Source organism: Triplophysa rosa, linkage group LG13, assembly GCF_024868665.1.
Source record: "Triplophysa rosa linkage group LG13, Trosa_1v2, whole genome shotgun sequence".
NCBI classification, from domain to species: domain Eukaryota; kingdom Metazoa; phylum Chordata; class Actinopteri; order Cypriniformes; family Nemacheilidae; genus Triplophysa; species Triplophysa rosa.
Window position 1 is genome coordinate 16295402 of NC_079902.1, and position 27968 is coordinate 16323369.

General features: G+C 39.4%; 2 protein-coding genes across 8 annotated transcripts in view; one reads left to right on the top strand and one right to left on the bottom strand.

Moving 5' to 3' along the window:
* The first annotated feature begins 569 nt into the window (after window positions 1–569).
* Window positions 570–8830, top strand: LOC130563771 (uncharacterized). Its single transcript, XM_057349544.1, is given in 8 exon segments — window positions 570–869; window positions 1489–1668; window positions 1989–2177; window positions 2422–2598; window positions 2705–2846; window positions 6043–6584; window positions 7219–7360; window positions 7905–8830. Coding segments are annotated over 8 exon segments (2343 nt in total). The 5' UTR covers window positions 570–773; the 3' UTR covers window positions 8780–8830.
* Window positions 8831–11711: 2881 nt separating this feature from the next.
* drp2 (dystrophin related protein 2) overlaps window positions 11712–27968 on the bottom strand; it is a 126530-nt gene continuing 110273 nt past the window's right edge. For 2 of the 7 annotated variants that reach the window (XM_057349541.1, XM_057349542.1), the window contains 6 exons: window positions 22714–22779; window positions 18724–18864; window positions 17303–17540; window positions 13116–13233; window positions 12847–12933; window positions 11716–12536 (listed from right to left, as the gene is read on the bottom strand). In XM_057349541.1, the coding sequence (XP_057205524.1) occupies window positions 12517–12536; window positions 12847–12933; window positions 13116–13233; window positions 17303–17540; window positions 18724–18864; window positions 22714–22779 (670 nt within the window). In that variant the 3' untranslated portion in view covers window positions 11716–12516. Of the gene's footprint in view, window positions 12537–12799; window positions 12934–13115; window positions 13234–17302; window positions 17541–18723; window positions 18896–22713; window positions 22780–27968 lie in introns of those variants that run through there. The other 5 variants (XM_057349537.1, XM_057349539.1, XM_057349538.1 and 2 more) reach the window with 5 other exon arrangements.

A 27968-nucleotide genomic window follows, 5' to 3' on the forward strand; every position in this document is an offset into this window, starting at 1 on the left:
GTTTAAATGCTAAACTTTGAAAGATCTTTTTGTTCTGAATCAGTTTTGGTCTTGGAGGGCCACTGTCCTGCATAGTTTAGTTTTAACACCTGAAAAAAGTATTTCAGATCTTTAAGATTTCTTGAAAATTACAGACATCTGTGGTGGTTACGGTTGGAGCTAAACTCTGGAGGACTGGAGTTCAATAGCTTATCACTCATGCTTCTGGCATACCCTTGTTTGCAAGATTGTGTATGTGTGCTTTGTGTGGCTACTGTATCGAGTAAAATAAATTCATTTAAAACTATTTTGTTTAGTGTTTGGTTCAGTTGAGTCAGCAAATTTGAGCCACCCCCATTACGAAGGTAAAAAAACTGCAAAGTCCAACTAGATACTTCTAAATCATTATGTCTGCTGCAGTTTGCGCTCAATCATACCAGCAAACACTTTCTGGGATTACGGACTTCTGTTGCCTTCCAGAATGATCCCAACTCCGTCCACGCATTGAGTTCTGGTTGCCCGTCCTTTCGTTTCTTACAGGGGATTATAGTAAAGATTCAGGGGGGTTGAAGGATTAGCCTAGGCAGATTAAAGTGGCTATCCTCAATCTGTTAATCCAACCATCTGTCAGAAAGCAGACAGGCAGCACTGGGCTTCGGGTTGTGATTCGTCTTTCTTCCTCAGCCTGCTAATTAACGCTGCCAGAGACCTGCACTCACCGGCTACAGGACATTACTTCTCAGACTGATTCAATAAAGTGCACATCAGAAGCACTCTTTCCACTAGAGCTCAGAATGGAAGAGACGTATCTGCTTAACCATCCCGGAGTGAAGAAGAAGATTCTGCACGGGGGTCAAGGACAGCTGCCGCATTTTCCGAAGGGAACTAAGGTAAGAGCGCTGGATGATGTGAGGGGAATTCAGATGAAGCACCTGCAGTGATAAACGTGTTTTATTGGACATTTGTTTGGATGGGTTAATGTCTAACCATTAGCGTTGAATGGAAATCGTTGTCGCCTGATTTTATTGATGATAGAAAGGTTGTATCTGTGACCCAAAACATTTGGTCCATATAATCGCTCAAAACACATTTGGCAACCCGTCGGTTTGGACAGTGGCAGAGGCATATGGTATCTGTGCCAGGTGACTTTTGTACAGCCATATGGACCTCAGCTTGGAGAGGATGACAAACATTTTCCATGACAATGCCAACATTAATCCCTCCATTTACCACCTGTGCTCTGTATTCTGTGTGCTCCCATTCCGTCAAGGTGCTTAAAAATGACAATACATTTAAAATGTCCTTTTGGAGACAATCCTGTTGTGGGCCGTGTTGGTTTCCTATCAACATTAAGGGCCAAAAATAAAAATGCGAAATTGGAAAAAGGTTATCAATTTTAAAGAATCAAGCTGTCATCCTGTCGTTCTCTGCATTAAATGACAGGGTGTGAATTAAACAGGAATAAATATCTCGTTATTCTCTTTGTCCTCTTTTGTTCTACCCACACAGCTGGTGTTCCACTTCCAGACTCTGTTGGACGACTTTGAAAGAACAGTCATTGACGACAGTCGCAAAAACAAGCATCCCACTGAAATTTTCGTGGGGAAGATGTTCAAGATGGAGGTGTGGGAGGTGCTGTTAACCTCCATGAGGATCGGAGAAGTGGCAGAGTTCTGGTGTGACGCTACTGTAGGTGCTAGAATTAAAACGAATTCTCTTTGTTTTGCCTCCCACTGTTTGTACTCTTCCTGCTGGTGTAATCACTCCAGCTTATATTGGATCTTAATTCGTCTTCAAATGAGGATGGAGGAGAATTCCTCTGATTCATTATGCGTACCAGACGACCTTTGGTGGCGTCCCACATTTTCTATTAACATTCGCATTTGCTGTTATTCTCAAAACACGGGAAAGCAAAGAAATCTATTCTGCAAGTCAAATGAGACTAAAGGCTCCGGTTAGATTGTTGGTGTACAAATAAATAAAAGTCTTTAGTTTGTCTTTGTCCTCAGCACACAGGCCTTTATCCCATCGTCTCCAAAGGGATGCGATTGATCGCTCAGGGCAAGGACCCTTTGGAGAGCCAGAAACACATGTGTGGCATGGGCAACATGTTTCACTACCACTCAACAGGCTTCCCAGAGCTGGATGAGCTAATGAGAACGCCACAGCCTTTAATCTTCATCATGGAGTTAATCCAGGTGGGTCAGGTGTACTCACGACAAACAGTGTAACATGCATACACAGTACATATACACATGCACCCTTGAACACAACCACACTTCAGTTCCACTTCACCTCCAACAGATTTCTCACCGCTACCCAAGCAGAGCATAACAGAATGTTACGCAATCGAGTGCTACACGCTGGGAAAGAAATGCTGTTCCCTGTTTTCAATCCTCAGCCAGGCGAGACGAGCACGCTCCAATTGTCTGTCTTCCTCAGGTGGGCGACCCGTTTTCTTACCAGCGTGAGTCATGGATGATGGAGAAGGACGAGAAGTTGAAAGTCGTGCCCAAGCTTCATTACCTGGGCAACGCTCTGGTCAAGCAGGGCCGGTTTCGCGAAGCCGCGGAGAAGTACCAGGAAGCTGTGGTTCTGCTCCGTACGGTGCAATCCAGGGTAAAATAAGGGGGCGTAGAGAATTCATCAGGGTAAAACATCATGTGCAAATTTCTCATTACATCTAAACATTTTAATGAATGCAAATGAATGTGTTCCCGTGCAGGAGATGCCAGGAGATGAGGACTACATTAATCTGGGCAGGCTCATCATTCCTCTGGTGCTGAACTACTGCCAGTGTATGTTAGAGTTAGAGGAATATTAAGAGGTCATAGAACACACCACAGAGCTCCTGGACAAACACAAAGGTGCGTTTACTGGTATACATATACAGTACTGGCCAAAAGTGATGTCCGAATTTTGACAATTTACATCTTTGCCTTTTATTCAAATATATTATAAAAAATGTATAGAGTGCAGCATACATCTGGAAGCATTTTAGCATTTCCGGTTCCATATGAGTTTTTGGGTAAATGCCTGAAATAAGATCTGCAGTTAACAAATATAGCTCTAAATATTTTCAAGTTTTATTCTAGGACATAAAACACACCAGTTCTAACCTGCTTGTGATTTTTTAAAGTCTGAAAAGCAGCAATTTTGAACAAGCTTAATTGAACTTCAGACATTGTTGGGTGTGTAAAACTTCATAACGCATAAAAACCTCACTAATAATGCAAAACGTGGATGGGGATTCGTTCACTGAGTGATAAGTTGTCAGAAAACGTGTTTTTATAAAATCTGAAAGAGTTGTCAAAGGTTTGGTGGTGGTGATGGCGACCGTGGTGTAGTCTGCTTATAGCAGCTTATAGGGGTGCTATAGGTCAATTTCGGGTATGGCTCATCATATCTGACTAATAGGTCACTTTCACTTTTAATAGCGATTGTATTTATACTTCAAAATAGTTAAATACTGTGTTCATTTTATATTAAAAGGATCTTGATACACCAAACGTGTACGTATCATAAACCTTTGTTAATCACAGAGCTTATTTAGTCTGTGGAAAAATCCCAAAGCTTTTGGTCGAGGGAACCAGTATGGCGCAAACTTCTGTGATGACCTACAACATTTGTTTTTGCATATTCATATAAAATCCATATTCCCTCTGTACAGTATAGGCCTACCTGAGGGGGCATTTAAAGCAAATATTATACAAATATACCCCTCTGCCCTGGACATAATTTTTTGCCACTATTGTATACTTTCTTCACATCTACTAGCAATTCAGAGCTGCAAGTACTTGTGTAACTATATGTGACGGTGCGCATAGTAATCTTTGTACTTGCTGGTTTTGGTTTGTTGATACACGGCTGACTGCATGAGCAGAGAGGACAGAAGTTGCTCTGAGAAGTCTTCTTGAAGCATGTAAACTAAAGTGACAGATGTATCGCCTCTCCAGTAGCGTGGGTAGTTTTCCTAATAAATTGTATGCATATGCAGCGCGCGGCGACTTCAGCCACCCGCGGTTCCCTTTCATCAGGGACGCTGTCCCCTCCAATTCCAAGCATTCATTTCCTTCTGTCATGGCAAGTGTGTCACCCACACCTTGTTGTCTCATCGACTTCAAATCTTCCATCTTTGCTCCCTGTACCATTCTTCACGTGTCACCCGGGAGCACATCCTCTTTCTGAGGAGCCGCTGTGTTCTACCCAGAGGCTGACGCTGGCCGGGGGAAGTGTGTTAAATTTAGTGAGGAGAATGATCAAATGAAAGAGGGAAAGAGCCGTCAATGGGGGATCTTAGCAGCCTTTTGAGTGCACTCAGCACAGAGTTGAGGATTAGATTGTGTAGGCCTTTCTGGGGTTGTGGCAGAGCTCTAATGCTTTTTTGACATTATGAATGTTTAATGGGAATATCTGAGTTGTAAGGGTTAATGAACTGTTATTCACTCAATATCGGAAGGTTTTTACAAGGTATCACAAAGCTGTATATCATTAAACATGCTTAGATGAATGCGTATTGCTTACCAAAAAGTTAAAATAAAGGGGTTTGGAAAATATTCCTTCATACTGTAGATGGTTTCATTTGACACAAGCATTTGGCCCTGTCTGTTTGTTTATACGATAACAAATTATTTTATATTTAATTTATATTCAAAGTTATTTATATTAATATTATATTGTAGCCTATATTAATTGCATTAAAGAAGTACATTAAAACTACTCAACAGTTAATAATTCTTTGCGGAGGTCAACCGTAAGTGAAGTTTTTTTTATGTTATTGCCACTGAAACTGTGTATAAAAATATTGAATTGAAATTTTACTTCATTTTATCATGCCAGATGAAAAACAAAGGAGTGATATGAAAATAGACATAAAAACAAGGGGGCATCAACAAACTTCTAAGATGACTTAAAATAGTTGAAAATAAGACACGCATTCAAATATGCTAAAACAACTAAAATTAGATATTCTTAGGCTGTGTTCACACTTGACTTATTTTTTGACAAGAAAAAGTTGACAATGGCGCTTTTTTAATTAAAAAAAACTCTCGCAGCATTGTAGATACAAACAATGTTCAAAGATAGCATTTGTGCACGAAGGCACCTTAGAGAGACAGGCTTCATAGGCAGCGTAACAGAAGTCTATTTAAATTATAAACAGAGAGCGTCTTTGCTATATCCAATCACATATTTAAAAACTCCAATACTAATTTCTCGCTCAAAATGCAATCAGAAGTTATTGAAAGTGAAAATCAAACTTACATTTATACACAACTAGGCTCCAACAGGTGTTTCGGCCACCAGTTTATTTTTTCGAGCTTGAGCCTTTTCAACCAATCACATTCCTCGCATGTTGTTATGGAAACGACAGGTCTCTGTCAATGGTTAGGTGTGAAAAGGGTGCTTGACGTAGGGCGGGGGGGTTCTTAAAAAATTGAACTTTTTTCAACAGAAAAAGACGTTTGTGCTGGCGTTTAAAAATAGGATTATAATGTAAAACAGAAGCTAGTAGCTTCAAAAAAGAAGTGAAGTGTGAACACAGCCTTAGTATTCTGTTGTTTTTATAACAACAAATCTAAATCTTTCTATTCATGGCAAACTCCAGAATATTTTATTGGCTAGAAGTTGGGAATGGGCAGAGGGCTCAAATATTGTTGTGGGCAATGGGGGGCCTTTAAATCATACAAAAATAGCAGCATTTGATTCCATTCCGTTGTTCAGAAAGCCATTTGTAGGGCCATTCACACAGGGTCCATTCTTACAAAAACAGATGAAACAGAATGCAGGTGTCTCGAGAGACATTTTAGAAATTGAACTTCAGTCAGCTTGATATTAAAAACAAAGCACTCATAGTGCAAGATGCTGAACAGAGACCCATTGCAAAGATGTCAGTCTAATGCATATTTACATAGCAAATACATTGATTATTATTAACACATGAAAAAGGATGCTGCTTCAGCAGCTTTAGCATTCTAATAGCCTCGACATGTCAGAAGAGCAAAAATATACATATATATATACTGTATAATCTCATTGTACAATATCTCTCTGCTTTTTATCCAGATTGCGTAAAAGCTTACTACAAGCGAGCAAAGGCCTATGCAGCCGTGTGGAGCGAGAAGGAGGCCAGAAAAGACTTCCAGACGGTGGCCAACATTGATATTACACTGTCCAGACTGGTGCACAGAGAGCTGAATCTTCTCTCTGAGAGAATGAAGGACAAAAACTGGGAGGATAAAGAAAGATACTGGAACATTCTGAAATATAAACAAGAAAATGAACCAGAGGAGGAAGAGAAGGACGACGCCGTAATGCATGTAAAAGAGGAGAGCCCAGGAGAACATTATGAAACTCTTGAAGAGGTCACTGAAGCAGAGGAGGAAATGAAGAGATCAGCAGTGAAGGAAAACAAGCATGACATCGAAAGTGAAGAGTCCGATCGCAGGATAGCAGCTCTGACCAAGGGCAAGGACTGGCAGCAGATGTTACGGCTAATTATGCTGCTCCAAGATGAAGGCAATTTCAATGTAAAAGAGCATCGCTACAAAGAGGCGAGTGCCAAGTTCAAGGAGGCTCTGGAGTATATAGACCATCTCCAAACTAAGGTGAGCCTGTTTACTGAAAAGGCAGCAGATAACACTGTGAACTGTAGAATGCACAGCTGTGTGTTTATGCAAAAGATTAGTGATGCTTGTTTATCATTGGTATCGATTTGAACCAACACCTAACCTTAAGCATTCAAATCCAGTGCATAGCCTGCTCCATGTTTTTTATGCTGAGGACATGAATGATACCTCATGCATGCAGCTTGTTGAGAAGAGGTGCACTTGGCGGACGATAATAGGGTAAAACGATACCCTTGACTTACACTAAAGGAGAGATCCGAACCATCCAGAAAATATCATAGAGACATGGGCACCTTTGACCTAGTAAGCAACCGCTTCGCAACCATTCTAGAGACATCCCGGAACGTCCTTACGATTGGTAGAAATGCACTTAAAACCACTAGAAATGTCATGGGAATTATCTTGAAACTCTCAACACTTGCAAGCATCACTGAGATATGCACAGAAAATGTACAAATACCTACAATTTACATACAAACACATTCTGCATGGCGTGCATGTGCCGGAAGATACAAAATCTGCTTAGCGAGTCTGACAAGGAAGTTTAAAAATCCCTATAGGGATTTTAGCAGTCGTATGGCTGGGTGAGCATCTTTCTCTGTGTGTTTTTGAGGTGGAACATAAAGGAGAAGACTGGGAATCTCTGGAGAAAGTTCGTCTGCCACTCTGTCTGAACCTCAGTCAATGTAAACTGGAGCTCAGGGAATACTGTGAAGTGGTGGAACTTAACACTAAACTGCTGAAGAAACATAAAGGTGAGTTTATACACTCATTCACTGCATAAATGGACAGACATTCTATGCAAGTAATAGCACATATAGATCAAGAAAGAAATGATTATAGACCTGCGTTATTTACATCTGCAGTATATACTGTGTCTCCTGTAGACAGATCATTAATGAAGATTATTAATAGACCTCTGTCTGACATGTTGTCTGAACATGGCATGTAGGTGTGGGTTTATCTCGAATGTATTATACCACAGTAAGAGACATTGCAAACACAACTGATTTACATGTTGGCACAGCAATCTATAAACAACTGTAAAGAAGACATTGAGAAAATAAAAATGTGCATAATGATCACATGTATCAGATGGTCACATCTCAATGCTTCACCTTTAACTTTTTACTGACTCGAGAACTTTAATCAACTGCATCATTCACCATATTGATTTTTCCCCTGGTATCTCGCAATGCAAAGAGTGAAATCCATTGTTTTTTTAGATGAATTATTTATCCTGAATTCCATGCAGTGTGGCAAGGTCTTATATCCCTCTTACTTTCATCTCGCCTGCAGACAATCTGAAGGCGGTATACCAGCGGGCCCGGGCTCACTCGGCATTATGCAACGAGGATGAAGCTCGCCGAGATTTCAATAAGGTTCAGCATCTGGATCCCAAGTTCAAGCCCATCGTTAAGCAGGAGATAAAGATGATGTGCGATAACCTCAGAGCGAAGTGCATCAGCGAGAAAAAAAACTACTGGACCAGCACCCAGGAGAAGTGGGAGAAGAAGTTGCAGGCCAACAGCAAAAAGAAGAAAAAAGCGAAACGGGAGGGTGAGGGTAAGATGTCATCAGGAGAGGTCAGCGCTGAAGCTTCACCTCAAAACAATGGTGAAGGACTACAGACATCACACGGCTTTGGCCGGTCAGAGGAGAGCTCAAGGGTTGAGGAAGGTAATAAAGATGAAGGACAGGAGAAGAAAAACAGCCAGAACAAAGAGGAGAGCTCTCTGACCCCGAGCGAAGAGAAAGGGAAAACAGATAATAAAGCTGTAGATAAAGATAGGGACTCGGTCCAAAACAATGCAGAGGGAGATACAGAGGACAGACAAAGATCAGAAATAGATAGCAGGGGTAAAGAAGCTCAACTGACCAATTACATCTCAAAGAGAATGGACGAGACCGCCAATGAAGATGAAGGATCTACTGCAAAGCCGGACAAAAGTGAAAGCACCGGAGCATCAGAGGAAGAAAGACTGATGGAGCAGACAAACATGAGTGGAGATGGTGTAACAGAGAAAAGAAAGACATCTACTGAATTGAAGATGGAGAAGGTTTGTGTTGGGGTATCGACAGAGACATCATCCGCAAAGCCTGAAAAATCCACCCAAAGTGTCAAACGCAAACAAAAAAAGAAAAAGTCAATGTTGAAAGAAATGACACCATGAAAGATCTGTCTTTATTTTCTCATCCTCGTGTTATTCCCCAGTCGTTCGAAGAAGACAAACCAGACAAGGTGTAAAACAAATAAAAATTTATTTTTTGTACATAAGTAGAAAGCAGCCAGTAACTCATTCATTTTTAAAACGCCTTCACATTTTGTACAGATTAAAAACATGAAACAAAAAGACATGAATTGTATTGTTAATATAAATTAACTGCATCACATACTGATAACCAAAACACAACACACGTCGCAGGGAGACATAAAACAACACGTGGAATGTTTGTATTCGGGTCACTTGAGCTAAAAGGAACACACGTCATGAGGGTTGTGACGATGTCACGGGTTCAAAGGTTAAATTAGCAAATGCTTGTTGTGTAGTTCAATATTACAAAAAAATCTACTGAGCCGGAAACATTTGGGTCTTGACATGTCTGCTACACACAAACAAAAATAATGAGTGCAGACAGTCCTTAGCAATGCTGTATAAACCATAAAATATGTCCTTCAGGTTTTTCAACAGCCTACAAACACTCAGCACACCTTGTGGTTAAAGAGTAGATATAATACGAGTTAAACGCTGTTAAATATCTCTGTTTAGGGCTTCTAATGCATATGGTGTGTAATGTGTAGTAGACCTATGTATTGTAATGAATAATGCTACATGAATTGCTACTATGTATGAGCTTTGTATTGGATCATACAGTATATCTCACTTTTGCTATGTAGACTACTTCACTTGAAAAAATCAGAGCCCAACTTAAAATTTTCTAGTGACTAGTAGTAACATCAGAATTTTTTCAAGTGGCTCAGTTGAGGTTTTATAAATGCATTACTTGTGGAAGCATACTTCAACAGGCGCTTGTAAAAATTTACAAAACTTTAACATTTAACCTTGAAAAAATTTAATGCAACAATGTTGGACTGTACCACTGATTTGAACAAATTTTGAGAGTGCAGAAATTTCAAAAATAAAATACCTAAAGCTGCAACTTTTTTTAAATAAATAAATAATCTGTTATTGACCAAGTAAACAAAAATCAACATTCAAAACTGGATCCTTGCCTTTTCCAGATTTGCAACAGTTAGCTTATGATGATTTAGAAGTTGAGCTGTTGGGTCGGATTTTGCATCATTTGACTTCAACACACAAAATAAATACACAAAGTAACCTGCAATTCAAACGGCGATGGCGATATAGAGGCAAAAGTTACAGATTGCAGCTTTAACTTGCTGTATTTTTTAAAAAACAGCCACTAAACTTGTTTGAACTGATATGCAGTACTTTTCCTGTAATGACTTGAAAATTAAAATGACTTAAAAATTAAAACTGTTCCCAGATTTCTCATTAGCAAATAAAAGACTATGCAAGAAATGCAATGCTGTGTGCAAATTTGTGTGTTCGCATGTGTGAGATGATTTGATTCTGAAGCACTGGAATGATAAATGGGTGAACACCAGATGTTGATCATAATGAAGATTCACGCAAGTTAAACAGAGGCAGGCACACGGTGCAAAGAACCCCTCCTCTCTCTCTCTCTCTCTCTCTCTCCCTCTCTCTCTCTCTCTCTCTCTCTCCCTCTCTCTCTCTCTCTCTCTCCATATGCTTATTTGTCCTATCTATATTATGAAGCCACCTTACCTTTATGAAGACCAGCTTGGAGATGTGTGTCCTCGGGGACAGTTCCTTAGCAACTGCATCAAAACAAACAGGCAGTTCACCACACAGATGTAAAATGAAATCCCAGCCATGGCGCCTCGGGATTCAAAGCAAAATCTACACTGCGAGGGGGTCACTTGTATTTTGATGGAGAAGGGGAGAACGAGGAACTGCCATCTGCGGCGGAGGATAATAACTTCAACGTGTTTGCTGAAACAAATGGAGAACATCTCGAGCTCTCTCAACGGCAATAATCTCGTTCCTGTTTCAGGGGCTGCCTTGCCACAACCCATCACAGTGAATATTTACACTCTTTTGTCTTTCCCATTTGCGGTGTTTCACGCCGTATCTGTACCCCCTCGCCCTCTGCCTATCTGTTTCTCTTCTCTGCTCTCTACATCCCCCGGCATCTTCTCCTCTCATATAAATCTGACAGCCTGCAGTAAATCACGCTTCCGAAATAAGCCTTTCGCTCTGTGTTTACAAAGACCGTGATCCATTTGCTGTCCTCCTTCCTCTGCGTGATGTTAAATAATCCTTCTCTGTTCTTATTTTCATCTCCTTCCTTTAGATTGTATAAATACTGAGATATGAAAAACAGCACAATTGGTAAAAAAAACCCCACTTTTAATTAATTAAATGATATAAGGCTGGTATTCACAAAGTGGCACATTGCTCGGTTTGTGGGAGCTTTGAAGTTTTAAGGCATAATATCTGGGGTTTGGGTTAGAATGAATCAAGACTGTGACTTGGTGTGAAACGGGTCCCTTCCATCTGAAGCGGTAAGAGTGTGCTGAACCTGGATGAGCCGTCGTTCAGGGGATCTACTTTCCCGTTGTTGTCACAGAGGACAGCTGTAATTTAACAGCAAGTGCTCTGACAACACAACATCACTATAAATCTCCATCGCCGAGAGGCCTTTCCTTTAGTGCCCAAAAAACAATTGCTCATCTCTGCCACAAATCCTGTGTGAATGTATGGCTACACTGAAAACAATTTCTTAGTCTTTATTTTTATCTTGTTTTTCATCTCAACTAAAACAAGATGCGTTTACTTGTGCAGCAAAATTACTTTATTTTTTTTTTGTCTTCATTGTTACTCTTTTTTATATTCTGGGTTCAATCAAAGTTAAACTCAATCAATGTTTAAGCTTAATAAGATTAAAATTATATTAGAAAACAAGAAAACCCATTGATAAATAAAATATTTAAATAAATATGGAAGTCAATTTTGTTTTTCTAAAGCCAAACTCAATATAAAAGAAGAGGTTGAATAAATATTATCAGATGAGAATAAAAGCAAATTCCGATTAAAAATACCTATTTTATTCAATTATGCTTCACAAGTAAATGTATATCTTATATTACGTTTACTTATATTCAAACAACATAAAAATGACAGATTAAGAAAATAATTTCATCAGTGTAGGAGTGTATCTGTGTATGTGACAGAGGAATACATGTGTGAAAGAGAGAGAGAAAGAAAGATGCCCAGAGGAGAGCAGAACAGGGTAGGAGCACAGTGCTCACGGGCACTTTGGCATCTTCAATAAATGATAGCCTCTGTTGAAGATGTGTCATTTCTACAGTGTAAATAAGCTTGCCGGGTGTTCCGGCGAGTCCCAGGAATCAGCTTTTTTTCTGCTTCACAGAGCAAGGGCCGAGCATTGCTAAGCATGATTTACCACAGGGTTTGTGTGTGTGTGTTTATATGTGCATGAGTCCGAAGACATTCCATTTTAAAATGAAAAATAAAAAATTACAACACAGAAGTTGCTGGCACAGAGGTACTTAAGGGGAGGAGTGCCCCCCCCCCACATATGGTGTAAGTCTTGTTTGTGGTTCTTGTGCTGTACGGATGAAGCCACACATCTTGCATTACTACACGGCCTAGCACAGTGTCCGGATCAGTGCGGGCCTCTGGCACCATGTAAACATCGTTAGTTTGTTTAGTTAGCACTCAGGTATCCCACAGCTCTTTGGGATCGACAAGTGGCCGCAGAGTGAGAACGGTGTGTCTTCCTACACATTTCTCAGCCTATTTGTCTCTCTAGCTGTGCATCCTCACAACCCTGCCCACCATCAGACGAGCATTATGGCACCTGAAAACAAATGGAAAAAGTCCCATAAAACTGAAATAAATTTAAGCTGAGGCAGACAATTAAACTAAAATAAAACGTGAAAACTAAAATAGAATATATTTATTAATTCAAAACATGAATAAAACTACAATAAAACTGAAACAAACTCTCCATATATGCTGAAAGACTTGGTTCTTTCATGTGACATGACCGACTACTCTTTTAATGTTTTATTACAGGCATGACATCAAATTGTTTCTTAAATAATTCAACAATAAGTGCACCTGCACAATATCAAGCCTCTGAGTTTTGATTCAGACTCTTCATGGACCTGGTTCAGATGGGAAGACGTTCCTCAGCTGCTCGATTACCTGCTGCAGCTGCAGCACAGTGTCATGCTCATGATCAAAATCTTCACCTGTAAAACATTAAAAATGCCCTCAGCGACTTTCATCACAGACTAACAGACACACATAACCCTAAGAAGCCTTCCTGAAACTATATTTAAAAGTTATGTCTTAGAATCCTATTATAGGTAAAGAGACTGTTGGCTTGATGACAGCAAACAGCATCAGGTTGCAAGGTTGTTCCAGGTCATACCTGCAGCTTCAGTGTCTGTCGTCTCCCTACTTGCCGGCTCCCCCTGGTGGCCACCCCCTGACACCGGAGAGGACAGAGAGGATGGATCTGAGCCATTGGCCTCCGAGTCATCTTTGGGCTAGAAGACATGAAAAACAATTAGAAGAGAAAAAAATGAAATTTCAGTGAGAACGGATGATATTAGGTTGTGTAACAAAAGTGTGAATCAAATGTTTGTCACTAGATATTATAGTTTCATACTTAAAGTGATAGTTCATCCCAAAATGATTTTTTTAATCATTTATTCACCCTCTTGCCATTCCAAACCTTTATGACTTTGTTTCTTCTGTATAACACAAAATAAGCTATTTTGAAGAATGTTGTTAACCGGTACCCATTCATTTGAATTGGTTTTGTGTCCACACAATAGAAGTCAATGGGTGACTCTGAGGTTTGTTTACTGACTTTCTTCAAAATATCTTCTTTTGTGCTCTGCAGAAGACAGAAAGTCATAAATGTTTGAAATGACAAAAGGATGAATAAATGATGACAGAATTTTCATTTTGGGCAAACTGTCCCTTTAAAAACATCAGCTTAGACATTACATCCATTACATACATGTGCATCATGCAGTAAGCAGCAAATCGCAATTGTACTTCAAACCACAGTCATGCTCCAGACAGAAAAGGCTGCTGTCAGTTTCTATGATGAAAACATAAATATTTTCAAACGCTGCCCAAATGTTTTTTTTTTTTGTCTCTTTTCTATACGTTAGAATGGCAGTCATTTTTCTGAGGGAAGCCAAGTAATAAGAAATTGAGATGACTCGCCTCTTTCTCACATCTCACAGGCAGATGAGTTGAATCGGGGACGTCTGCATGAATGCCTAAAGTTATTCAGCACTAAAGTCTTTATGGCTTTACAGAGATGTCCACAGAGATAAAACTGTACTTTCCCAGAGCCTTTCAACGGCTGCAGCACGAGGAGTTCAAATCTCCATAATCCCATCCCATTATTCCTTCCCCATGACACGTCTCTCAGTCGACTTCTCTCTTCCCCTCCATTTCCTCCTGATCCTTTTTCACCTACAGCCGCAGCCTCTGTGTTTTTACTTTGCCTTCTCGCTTTATCCGAGCTATCAATCATCTCCCGCCAGAACATATCTTCACTTCTGGACCATCTGCACGAGTACCTTCCTCATTCACTCGGCTCTGCTCAAGCTTTCCATCTTTCTTTCTTCGGAGAAAAGGACTCGCTGCCCATCTTTCTCCTTAAGCTCTGTGTATGTCAGCTTGAGAAATGACTTACCGTCAATTTCTTCCCACTCCTCCTGTACGATTTCATCCCCATCAATGGTGTTCTCCCAATACATAACTCTTCTCTCTAACTCTCCCTTCCCATCTCAGCAATTTACCAGAAGCAATTTACCAAAAGTTACTGTGTCTTCTTCTCTTTCTGGCTCCACAGCTCTTTTCAACCCACAGTAATGGGTATTTTTTAACATCCTCTACTGCTCGGCTGAGACCAGAAGAGGTTCATTTGAACACAGAGGATATACATTCCCCAATCCGTTTTAAATAAAAGTAGATGGCATTGCTTTAGAAACTGTATACACATTATAGAGGTCTGCTTGTTTGTATTCATATTAGGGCTGTTAAACGATTAATCGTGATCAATCGCATCCAGAATAAAAGTTTGTGTTTACATAATATATGTCTGTGCATATTAGTTTTGATTTTTACAAGCACATACACGTATATATTTAAAGAGTACATAACATGAGATCATGAAAATGACATTTCATGCCGTGTGTAATGTTGCCGTGTTTGAATGTAAGCAGTCTGCCAAAATTGTAAATCCGAAGGTGAATGAATAACAAAGTTATTGGCTTGGAAAAAAGGGAGTCGACTCTGAATCACGCAAACGCGAACCGCCGCGGATTTAAGTCACTACATATAGTCCCCGCCTACGTTTTGCTAGGACTGCCCGTGAAAACTTCACTATTCTCACCCAAACACTGTAGCTCGTGAGCCTCATTCACGGTAGACCAATCACAGCAGACTAAACCATGTGACCAATCACATCAGACTAGGCTAGCGGAAAGGAGGGGATTAGACAGATGAATCGCAGAACGAATCATTTGAGAGTCAGTCAAGAAGTAAGGTAAGAATAACTACCTATTATTAAGAAATAATAGTGTTTTTACACCTTCTATGTACATAAACTTGTAGTTGGACACTCCATAAACCAAAGTAGGACTTTAAAAATCCCTAGTTATGTACTCTTTAAGAAAATATTAAATATAAAAATCAATAAATGTTTATATATAATGTAAATTATATACAAATATATACATGCAGATATTTCCTAAACATTTACATGTGTGTTTATAAATACAAAATAAAGATGCACAGTACCCAGACATATATTATGTAAACACAAACTTTCATTCTGGATGCGATTAATCGCGACAGCCCTAATTTATATGTGGATGGTGTATGAGTTAAACATCAGGTTTTGATTTACTTCACACTAATACAGAACATCTTTAGTGCTCTAGATTTCCTGTGTATTAACTCGAAATGTTTACGTTCCATTAATGTTGATGTTTGTGAGTAACGTGTCATAATAATACTTGATTTGTTTATACATGAAAAGCTGTTACCTATACAGTAAATTCTGTGTTGCGATACAATGTAGATATTTTAGATACAATGTAATTGATTTCATACAGTTTATGCTCTGTTTATTAATAACTTGATAACTTTCAGATTGCAGAAACCCTCCAGCTGTCAGTGTTTCAAAATGGTGGTGAGTGATGTTACCTGCTTCCCATATTTGTTCTGCCCTGTAAACGCGCAAATGTTTTTGACAGGCGGAAAGCGTACAAAGAATCAGATCACGACCACATTCGGGTTTTTTCCATTTCATAGAGCGTAGTGCTTTCTCCACTGAGAAAGTTTCAGTGATATCTATCAGGTAATACGAATGAGTCTTTTCGAGAAAACTGTCCCTAAACAACCTGCACTAGTAAGCATCACTGCCTCTATTCCTCTCTTTTACCTGTGTACACGTGATACATCAAGGCAGTCTATAATGCAGTCTCTCATCCCGTCACAATCATCTGCCTACTCTTTGCCTCCAGCTTCAAATACTACTCTTCCCCCTCAATCTCTCTCCTGCACCGTGTTCTGTAGATTTTGTAAGCCCATCTTTTGTCTCATACTGGCTATAAACTCCCGATATTCCTTTAAAGCCATAAACATCTAATGGCGAATCATTTCAATAAAAACCAGGCTATGTGCAAGTGATGGTAGTGGTTGGAGTCCGAGTGTGCGGATGCTTTAAGGTGGAACAGAAAAAATAGGTGCAGTGAAGCTAGTGGAGCCAATAGACTCTTTCGGGTGATAATGTCAGCAGCTATTGTTTACAAAGCTGTATTAATATTCTTTTTTTAATTAACGTGAAGACATAAATACAACAATATTTGAGTTGCAATAAAATGATATCTAGTAGTGCTGTGCCACCTTAAATGCTTTAGACGACGCTGCTTGAGCAATTTCTCAGCGATGAATAATATTTTATTAAACTTACATAAAAGGTTATATGTACACATTTGTTTATATTGAACACATATATAATAAACAAAAATAAAACTTATTCTGAAATCTCGAGAGAATATTTCCTGTGTTCACAGTCAGGACTCTGTTTGAAAATCTGTTGGTGTGTGGTGTGCTTTCTTTGTCACATCACGGCGCACCACACATTATAGGAGCAAAATGATTCAATCTAGGATTTTTTCTCCTCATGTTTGTGGTCTCTCACCGTTTAAAACTGGTGTGGCCCCAGCATAAGACTAAAGGCACAGAAATGCCTGATTTACATGCTATGGTCCAATATTTCATATAGTGAGTCCCTAACCTACCGTGCCTCATATTTTAGGACTCCATGTGGGCATTTTGCTCCTTTTAAAAAGGGACAATGCACCCAGAAATAAACCTGTAAAGCTTCTTTCTTCAGGAACATTTAATAAAATAATAAATAACGTCCAAACTGCTCTCTTTCATATATGTGTGAATGAGAACCAAGGGCCTTGAGACTCCACATTTTCATTGAACTGAAAAGAGCATTGACACTCACGCTGTGTTCACAAACTAAAAAAGTAATCCATATTTCCAAAGTCAATAGCAGATTTTTGATTATCTCACCTGCAGCAGTAATTCTCTGAGTCTGTGTAGCTGTGACTCTAGTTGCTTGTTGTGATCCTCCAGAATCTGCATGCGCGTCTCCAGACGGGTCTTGTGCTGTCGGAGGACTCGTGCCTCGGCTAGGAGTTCCTCGTCCTGCTGACCGGCCGGTGACCCCGGACCTGACTCCAGTAGCTGGGGGGACGCTGCTGCTTCCTCGTGCTTCCATTTCAACCGCCGGTACTCGCTCTGCAGCACGCTTCAGATAATCATCAAATCATCAATATTACTCACCTCACCACCACATCAATGACATCGTCATCATTTGGATCATCATACACTCCAACATGTTGAATCTCTGATTCTTATAGAATTTATTGAAATGCATGCATTTATTTGATGATCTATGTTTTGCAATTGTTTTTATTGACATATTTTCTTCATTTTATTTGCTTATTTTTTATTCAATAACTACATGTTAAATAATCGTGGTTATGATTTTTGTCACACTCAAGCAGCCGTAGTACATGTACAGTATATTCTCAGATATACACATACCTACCCGTACTAAGATATTAAAATAACCACAGTACTTTGGCATTACCATGGTGTTAATTTCATAGTTTCTCCGTTACGTATCCAAAATAAATAAATATGTATACACTAAGTAAATAACACGGTCATTTTATCTCATTTGGAAATGTGTTCCTGTAGCTCAATTGGTACAATTAGATTCCCAAGGAACACACAGATGCTGATAAAACGTGCATCTTATAATTTTTTAAATGTTAGAAATATCAGCAAACGGGCCATCAGAAACGACACAGATTAACAGGGCAGATTCTCCATCTCTTTTTGGTCCAATAATGAGAGTGACCTTGATTTATTTAGAAGCTTAAGGTTGCAGATACCCTGAAGACACAAACAATTAATCTTGTTTTATTGACCTATTACTCACTTATTACAAAGCACGACCATATGAGCGCTTTACTAAAAGGTCAGGATTTACACTGAAGACAAAACTCATAAATAACTCACATCTGAACCCTCTGGGATGACATGAAAAAAGGACTTTTTCCTGTTTCTAGATCTACAGAGAAAATCTCATTCATCTGTCAAAAGATCACCTGTTTTTGACCTAACCTAACCATTATTAATGACCACAGTTTCCCAGCATTTTATCTCAACCAATTGAAAACTATTATCTTAATCCTCCGATGAACTTCAACATTTAAAAGGCCAACAGGAAGAGTACCGAGTCATAATTACACAGACAAATCATTTACCCCTTAAATATAATAAAGATAAGTCTAAGAGCCTCATATATCCCAGAGCATCGCTAATCTCCGAGCAAAAGTAAGTACGCCATTTAGTTCTGAATAATTTGCATACTTAATCTTCAGATGTGAGTGTGAATGTGTGTTCCTGGCATCGCTCCCCACCTGTTCTCGTTCTCCAAACGATGGAGTGTGCGCTGCAGCTCCTCTCTGTCCTGGCAGTCCAGGTGGACAAGCAGGTGGCCGTGGGGGGAGTCCTGCTCGAGGGCGGGGCTGGAGTGACGTAGGAGGTACTGATCTTCATCCCTGAGTCCCCCCAAACAGGAGACAGTGCACACTGAGCACATTAGCCGAGCCACACAGCAGCAGACACAAACACACACACACACACACACACACACACACAGAGCCGAGCGTGCACACGAGCAGCAGGTACATAAGCCAATTGCAAACAATGCAGCAGAGGCATATCTTTACAGAACACATGCATGCATAAATTACATAAACTATGGATGACATACAGCGGAGTACACGGGCACAAGGCAAAACACGCCATTATCCATAAAACAAATAGCAGCGTGGATGCCAAACAAGTGGAGATCAAACAAACATACAGAATGCACTCTTGGAAATCTAAGCACTCTCTGTTTCATCAAAAACAAAAAGCTAGAAGCGCAGCCAATAAACAAGAAGCAAAACCAAAAGCATTACAAAACACGATAGACAGGAAGCAGTGCACCAATCACAGCTCTCACATTAGTCATATCAATAATATTTAACGTGCTGTTTTAATACACAAGACTGTTCTTTAATGTGTCACATTAAATGGGCCATCAGTAAACAAAGACCGCTTACAGAGAACCGGATGAAGGAAGATATGAGCCAAGGAAACAGGGCTGCGTTTCCCAATAACGTTGTCACTTAACGCGCTACGAAGACCTTAACTCAAGTTATACCTTTTCTAGGCGTGTTCCCCGAACGAAAGTAAACCTTCTTAAGTGCGACGTTAGCAGGTGCTGTCCATGGCGGTGGTGCTGAATAGGTTGATATCGATGCCTCGAGAATCAATTGTTCGCTCTACCTTGCGTTATAGAGTGGGTAAAGTATTGAGAATACAATGTTTATTATAAAGAAACGCTTTAGAAATGGTAGAAATTGCATTTATCAGGGCTCACCGAAATAGTATAAATAAAGAAATAAATATGTGTGTGTATGTATTTATAATTTTGCAAGTGTCCGATCCCGCACCCTCACGGCCATACGTTTTCTGCGTTAACCAGCTACATTAACTGGCTGTTTATTCTTTGCTTGTTTTTGTTAGCGTTTTTAACTACAGCCTGTTATCCCAAGGCACATCAGCTGGCAAACCATTTGACAGGAAAGGCATAGTCTATATAAAGCGAATGAATGTTATGGGATGTTTGGTCAAACTATGGCAGAGAGACAGCGAATAGTTGTCTTAAATCAAAGACGGCGCCGTCCGCGGAGCCAGTTAGTGTATTTGCACAATTTCATTAGAGAACATTTTAGTGCCCTGGCTACCATGTCAGAAGAGAAAATTCTACACAAATTTAGCCTGCCATGGGAGCAAATTCTGCAGCTCTTGCATCTTGTCGGCACAACTTTGTCGAGACAAACTCGGAGCTACCCCCTCAGCCCCAAAAATCAGCTGCTGCATGGCGGCTCTTCGTTTTTATGCCGTGGGGAGTTTTCTGGAGGTGTTTGGATGAATATGGGCTGAGAAAGACCTCGGTGTGGCGGTGCGTTCACTCAGTGACAAACATCCTGCTCCGTCATGCAACCGATTACATAGGCTACGTATGCCTTTCGTCAGGCACGACGTGATGGAGGCACATCAAGGCTTCCGTGCCATTGCGGGTGTCCTGCGAGTGATTGGCATTCTGGATGGGACACTTATCCCTATACACAAATGAGTGATTTACGCCACTAATGTGAATCAACACAGATCATGGAGAACATTAACACGTGATGGCAAACTATGAGAATATAAATGACCCTTTCAACCATCAGTGTATGACAATTTTATTCACGAAAACACTTCAACAGCCTACACTGAGTGTATTAAACCCGAGTATTTTATTTGTAAAATTAAAACTAAGTTAAAGTAAAAATGTAAATTTAATACTAAATAGAATTTTATATTAAATTATTATATTAAATTTTATATGTGAAATTAAACTGCGATGTAGAAAAGCTTTTTGCATAGCAGTTTGAACCATCAAAGGCGATAAGGTATAGCTAAGAGCGGTCCAGACCAACCATACGAAAGTATGACTTACAGAAGGTATACTTAACTAAGAAGGTTTCGGGAAACACGTATTAATGATAAGGTACAGCTTACGGTATAACTTAAGAACGACGTAGCGTTAAGAAGGTTTCGGGAAACGCAGCCCAGCACACTGTCTCATATTGAATGATTTTGTCATTCACTGTTTCACTGTCGCTCTTTACCTTTAAAGGAATAGTTTAAAATTTGATTTACCAATCTGCAGGTTACATATGAAAACTCTTTAAAATGAAAATTCACTCTTAAGTCATTCCAAACCTGTATGACTTCCTTTCTTCTGCAGAACACAAAAGAAGATACTTTGAAGAGCGATGGCAACCAAACAACATTGGACCCAATTGACTTCCACGGTATAGACTACATTTCTCAAAATATTTTTTTTAGAGATGCACCGATACATCAAGCAATAATCTCTATCGGTTGATAAAGGCAATTTTTCACACTATCTGACGATAGTTTAACAACATCTGATGATCAGGGTTGATATATCCTGTCAGTCAAAAGACAACAGCACAATGCAATAAATTTGTGCTCTGTATATAGAAAATCACCAGTTTGATGTTTAATATTAATAGTCATTGTATGATATAATTACAATCAGAAAGTTAAGAAATATCGGCAGATATCACTCTGAATAATCGGCATCGGTGGAGAAATTTGGTATTGGTGCATCTCTATTTTCTTCTGTTCTACAGAAGAAAGTCATATATAGGTTTTAAACCACATAAGGGTGGATAAAGTATGACTACCCCTTAAAAGTCCTGGTGAAATTAAAATGACAATTCCTATTATTTCATGGAATATTGCAGTGTTTGTTATAAATAGCTTATCAGTGTGATGTGTCCTCATAATCTTTAATCAAAATCTGAAAATGCACTTCCGCCCTATAGTGGCTATCCGTCTCAGATGACGTCAGTTAGACGGCTTGGGCAGGGCAAAACCCTCCCCTTCAACTGCTGCTAGTTTCATTTCAAAATGCAACGCCTGTTTTTATACATCCAATCAGATCGCAATGAAAAACATAAGCCCCGCCCATTATTTTTCTCAGTCGATATGCACTTGGAAATGCGTCAGAATACAGAAGTAGAAACGATCGCAACTTCCAGTTCACGGGGACTTTAAAGGATCTCCACATAGATTATTTTTGTTTGTTTGTTGAATTTGTTTGTTTTGGGCATGTTCAACACACAAAGCTGATCAAAACTGCAGAAAGCTCACGGGGACTTTAAAAGTGCTTTATGTCCTTTTGGAGTTCCATAGCCCCAGCCCCATTCACTTTTTTTATGAAAAAGAATAGTCAAATTATTTTTCTAAATTCACTGTTTGTGTTCCATATGGGTTTGAATGTCATGAGGGTGACCCGATTTTCATTTGGTTGAACTATTCCTTTAAATGCCTATGCACTGGAAATGACCCGTACCGTATGTGTGTGAGTGGGAAAAAGAGAGAAAGGCAAAACATGTGCCTCTGTGAGCCTGAGCTGTGATGATATGACCTCTTTTATGAGTTTTGTGTTTTCGTGGAGGCTCACCTTATTTCACATATATATACTCATAACTCAGTGCCATGCGCTTGTGCAAAAGCCTGTAGATCTTATAATGTTGTTCAATGGCATTTCAATAGCCCCATCTCTCTCTCACCCCCCCCACTCTTTAATCACACAGACTTAATACGAGGAAAAGCGAAGGCGCACATCGCCACGGGTCATTTTCATTATCATTTTTTAATTAATGTGACTGCCCAGCCACACCGAACACAAAGTCACACATGCACGGCCACACACGCATACATGCGGTGGATCAATTTGTGTGTGTATGTATGGTATGTAGGGGGAGGCAGAAACTCACAAACTTTCATCGGGAGAGAGGCTATCGGTGAAAAAAGAACAGTTCTGGTTCTCCATTTCTGCCAATCTGAAACAGAAAAAGCAAGTGAGAGGAAAGAAAATTTCGTTTTACCAAGCATATGATAAGTGTATAAAAACAAATCTGCCATAATGTAATTTGTTGCTGTGGCAAGGTGCCGTGAACACAGTGTCGTCAAACAGACAGAGGCAGAGGAACAGCACACGGCTGGCAGGGGAAATGATAAAAGACAGCTGTGACTCATCCAGACATCTCAGCTTCTGCCTGAGAGACGCCTTAGAGCGGTTCCTCCTACCCAAAAATCACATAGCCTCATCCTACCCTGACTTTTCAGAAGCCACTAACCTTGGAGGCGAATTATCATGTGACTGTCGGATCAGTGCCTCTCGGCTTCACCCTCTGCTCTCTATTACTGTTACAAAGCCACAGGAGAACCTGTTCCCTTTCACTTCATTTGTCACACGAATTTGTATGACAAAAATCTTCACTACTGGCATGTTTTCATTTCCCGCCACAGGTGGCACGACAAAACACCCCATCTTAGGTGACTTACTGCACATGGAAGCATATCTAACACAGCAAGACTTCTTGTGCCAACCTAGAGCTAAAACTGAGAGATATCTCATTTAAAGGTGACGTATTTTTGTACTGCTAGCAGGATAACACAAAACTGCAAAAATGCAGTTCTCAAACACGATGTCCAAACATCCCTCCTCTGCCATTGGTCAACCAAACAGAAAGTCTCAACCCCACACGTCAAGTTGATTTGTGGGATGCTCAAACAAAAAGTTTTACATCCCATCAATCAACCCACCAACTGACTTACAGTTGTCATGAAGATATTACGAAAAGTAGGAGAGAATATTGGATTAGATAGAAGAAAATACTTCAACATGAAATGTAAGTTTTTTAAAAGCAATAGCTATATTATCAAGATATCCATTGTTTTGAGAGAGAGAGAGAGAGAGAGAGAGAGATTTTAAACAGGTGCTGAATTATGGAACATAAACGATTGAGAGACAAACAAAAACTTGACTTTTAAAAATTTTCCTTTTTTTAACAGTTTTATAACATTCCTTTTTGCAAATCGCTGCTGCAATTCTCCATATTTTGTCATTTTCATTTTTTGTCATAAATCATTATTATTAGTCATCCTTTATGTTTTTCACTGGGTTTTGCAAATATCTAACCAATAAAAAGCATTAAAAAGTGCTTGTCCACGCAGTATGTAATTATTATTCAGTTCAGTGTTTTTTCCATATCCTGAAAAACAGCAAATTTGGACATTCAAGGTTTCAGAAGGACAGCGACGGAATAATGGTTTATACATTTGCTGCTAAACGTTTTATTTGTTTTTAATTTGTTTCAATTCGTTTACGGTTCTCAAGTTTGAGTTTACCTTCCTGGCACAAATTTCAAGTGTGGACAGGCACTTTACTCTGGTTTGTTAGTGAGATTTGGATCGACAGTTCCTTTACCAGGATGTCAGTACTGAAGTCTGTGGAGCGGATTTTGAAGAGCGATTTAGACACGTTTTAAAAACTTTAGAAACTGGCTCAACCAGATTCTCTTTAAGCTATCCAGATTTAACAGCTGTTGGCCTGAAAGAGAATGGATGATGACATTTTAAGCTACTGCTAACAGCACCACTTGAGGCAATGCTAATAATCTTACACATTCACAACACACGGCTGTGTGAAATTTGATCTTTATGCAGTGCAAGTCCGGGTGTATCGTACAAGACAGGGTTAACCTGGCACAGTTTTAACACAACAGGGAGTTCACAATGGTCCCCGTGCTCACCATTAGCAACACAGGGGTGAAACTTTGCTTTTAGCAATGCTCTTAGGTGAGGGACTAGGGGGAGATGTCACTGCCGTACCAGGACAGCCTGTGAATTAGCAGCAATGTAAGAGCCTCTATGGAGAGCGTAATGAGAAGCGCTAAGTGCATTCACGTCCCGTTGCTTGCGAGAGCTGCAAGGAAAATGCCAAATTAATTTTAAGAACAGCAGAGAATACAAAGCCTACATGCAGGATGGGTCCGCCTCGGAGAAGAGCAGAAAGTCAATATCCATTCACCCACCGGGTGTCCTTAAGCCAATGACAGCTGTGGTGCTGGTTAAGCCTTCTGCCTGTTATGATGCCCGCTAATTGGTAGTGTTGCAGCATCAATCAGCCGGATTCAATCAAAAGGTGTCGAAGACAGACAGTTCCACGGACTACAGAATGGAAAATGAGGTCACGGATTTCAGGGTGCAAGGTCATAAGAGTGGATGTACACACATGCCTCGGTGGTTGTCTTAATGGATATTTCTCAGTGTTTGTGGTGATTTGCTCTGCCTTGTTTGATACAGAACGAGAGGTCACAAACTCGGATCACAGGTACATGACAAACAATTTCTTCCTTTGAGAAGCTTGAAATAGACCGAGAATGTATCTGTGTTTAGATCCAGAGCAGTGTTACTCTCTGTTACGAGAGTCTCTTTCCTTTTCATGTCTAGCCAAATCCGCAAGTTGACTTATTGTGCCACCCCCTCCATCTAGATTAGTTTATAATGTATTTGCTTTTTCTACTGAAAACAATCTTTCAGCAAGAATATTCTCTTTCTGCAGAGTATCCAAGTACCTCACTGCAAATACGACATATCTGATATTAATTTAATTTTCTATTAGAGTTTAAAGCGAGTGTTCTTGACAATGAAGGAAATAAGTAATGTGCTAGCACATTCTGGTAATCGTTCATATTTTCTGAAGGAAAGAACTATCAGATAAAAGTGAATGAATGTTCTGTTGGGCGGCGAAAGGGATGTGAATTCTTCCATTAAGACGTGCAAAGCATTTTGGAAGCCACAAAAGGTTTATCTTTTTTCATTTTGCTGACACTTAAATCAAGCGGCACAATTTAGGAATGCACATTCTCAAAAGCAGTGACACAAATGGACTTCTTGAGAAGATTCTTTAGGCACGTTGAAATCAAAGGCTCAGATGAAAACATGATACAAAATAGTGAATTCACTTAATTCAATAGAATAAAACACACTTAGAATTTGGCGCCTGGTTTAAAAGAACTAAGCTAAACAGCTCATGGCATACATGGTGAAGCCACAAAGAAAACATACATATTTAAAAAGAACCTGTGAAAAATTAATTCTTCTATTCTTTCCAATCAGACCGTTTGGATCCACACACTTCTGTTAAAAGAATAGTTTATTTCAAGATTTTCATTTTTGGGTGAACTGTTCCTTTAAACTTGGGAAACGTTTTTTTACATTAGACTGCAGGCTTATGCCATTAAACCCTTGGTAAAGCAATGCCCAGACTAGGTTGGCCAAAATCTTTACTCAAGTAAAAGTACAAGTAACTAGAGAAATTGTTACTCAAGTAAAAGTAAAAGTCACTATTTTAAAAATTACTTGAGTAAAAGTAAAAAAGTATGCAATGAAAAAACTACTCAAGTAGCTAGTTACTTAGTTACTTTGTATCTGATTATATAGGCCTACTACATAAAATTAATATTAATGGCAATATTTTAATATGACATTTTAATCAATATTTTTAATTATCATAAGCAGATATCTTTGCAATATACATACAGCGACTAAAGAATAAACAAACACAAAAGAGACGAGCATTTCTGTAAATTTCATCTAGTCCTGATGTCAATGTAGTTTACACAACTTATTTAGAATAATAGACCATGTCAAACTAAAGCATGAACTAAACTCAGAGCATTTCCTAAGATGATCTAGAGCATATGCAGTGCTCTCTTAAATGAAATACACATTTTTGAACAAAGCTCATGTTTTCTCGTGTTGTGTACCGTGTGTGTTGTGAAACGCTCTTACTTGTAAACAAACAGTAAACAGTGAACCACACGCCCATCAACAAGTTTTCTTCCTTCTGTTCTTCAAATGTATATTTCTGCAAGCCCACCTCTCTGTGTCTGACAGGTAACGCGCATTGCTGTGTCTGACGAACAGGTCGCGCGGGTGCGCGCATATGGCGGGCATTTATCATTGCTGGCAAACAATATGACACATTTGCAGTTTTGATTGTATAAATATAGATTAATATCCACTTCATCCAACGCTCTGCGTGTTCTGCGTGTTCTTAAGTTTCGCGCTACGAGGAGTGAGTAATCCTGCTTCAGATGATTCAGATCGTGCTGCGAACTGAACAAATCATTTGAACTGATTCATTAGCCTATTCAAATGGTTTTGCCCATTGTTCAATTAATGCATTCAAAAGAATCGACTCAAAAGAATCGATCACTCGGGAATGCCCGTAAAAAGAGACGACAACCTTGAAATAAACAACGCGTTTTAAAAAGCATATTTTAAAATGAAGGAACGAAGGAACGTCACGCAATGTAAGTTATGTAACGAAGTAAAAGTACAGATTTTCTATTAGAAATTTACTCAAGTAAGAGTAAAAGTACACTTTTAATTTTACTTAAAAAGTACATATTTTCCAAAATGTTAATCAAGTAAATGTAACAAAATAAATGTAGAGCGTTAATACCCACCTCTGGTACACAATCATTAAATATGAATAAGATTTGTACAGTGTCAAAGAGATATGTCAAATGTTTTTTTTACTATTCGTGTGACTAAAACAAGCGAGAGCACACTTATGTGCACAGTTGGACGGTTAGTTAATAAAGCAGATTGTAGCAGTTATACATTCAATATTATTGATCTCATGAATATTCTAATTTGAATGTTACTTCAGGGTTTACAAAATTCAGTGTGAAATCTTGAAACCTAAATACCAAGGATTAATTATTAACCCAGGGTATAAACAGTGTAAATCATACATAAAACCCTGCATTTACCTATAGGGCTTAAAATGGGTTCAAAACATGCGAAAAGCCCCTCAGATGTGCAGCAAGCTAAACCTTCCTCCTTTCAAACATCCATACATTTTCATCTGTAAATTAGTCAAGACTATTGGAACTCGGTGAGGCGAATATCCCAGAACATTTTACACATTCATTCAGAGGCAAATGGACCCCAGCGAAACACTTTGACTGGTGACAGCTGAAAAAAACAATGAATATTGTTTAGAGAAGGAACAACCAATGCAGACAGCGCAGACAGCGCAGGAAACCAGAGGTGGTAAGAGACTGGAAAGTCAGAGTAAGGTCATTAAAAAGGTAAAGAACAGAGAAAGATGAAGGAAATAATGACCAATATTCGGAAGGAAGAGGGAAGCAGAATAAGACATTGGAGGGTA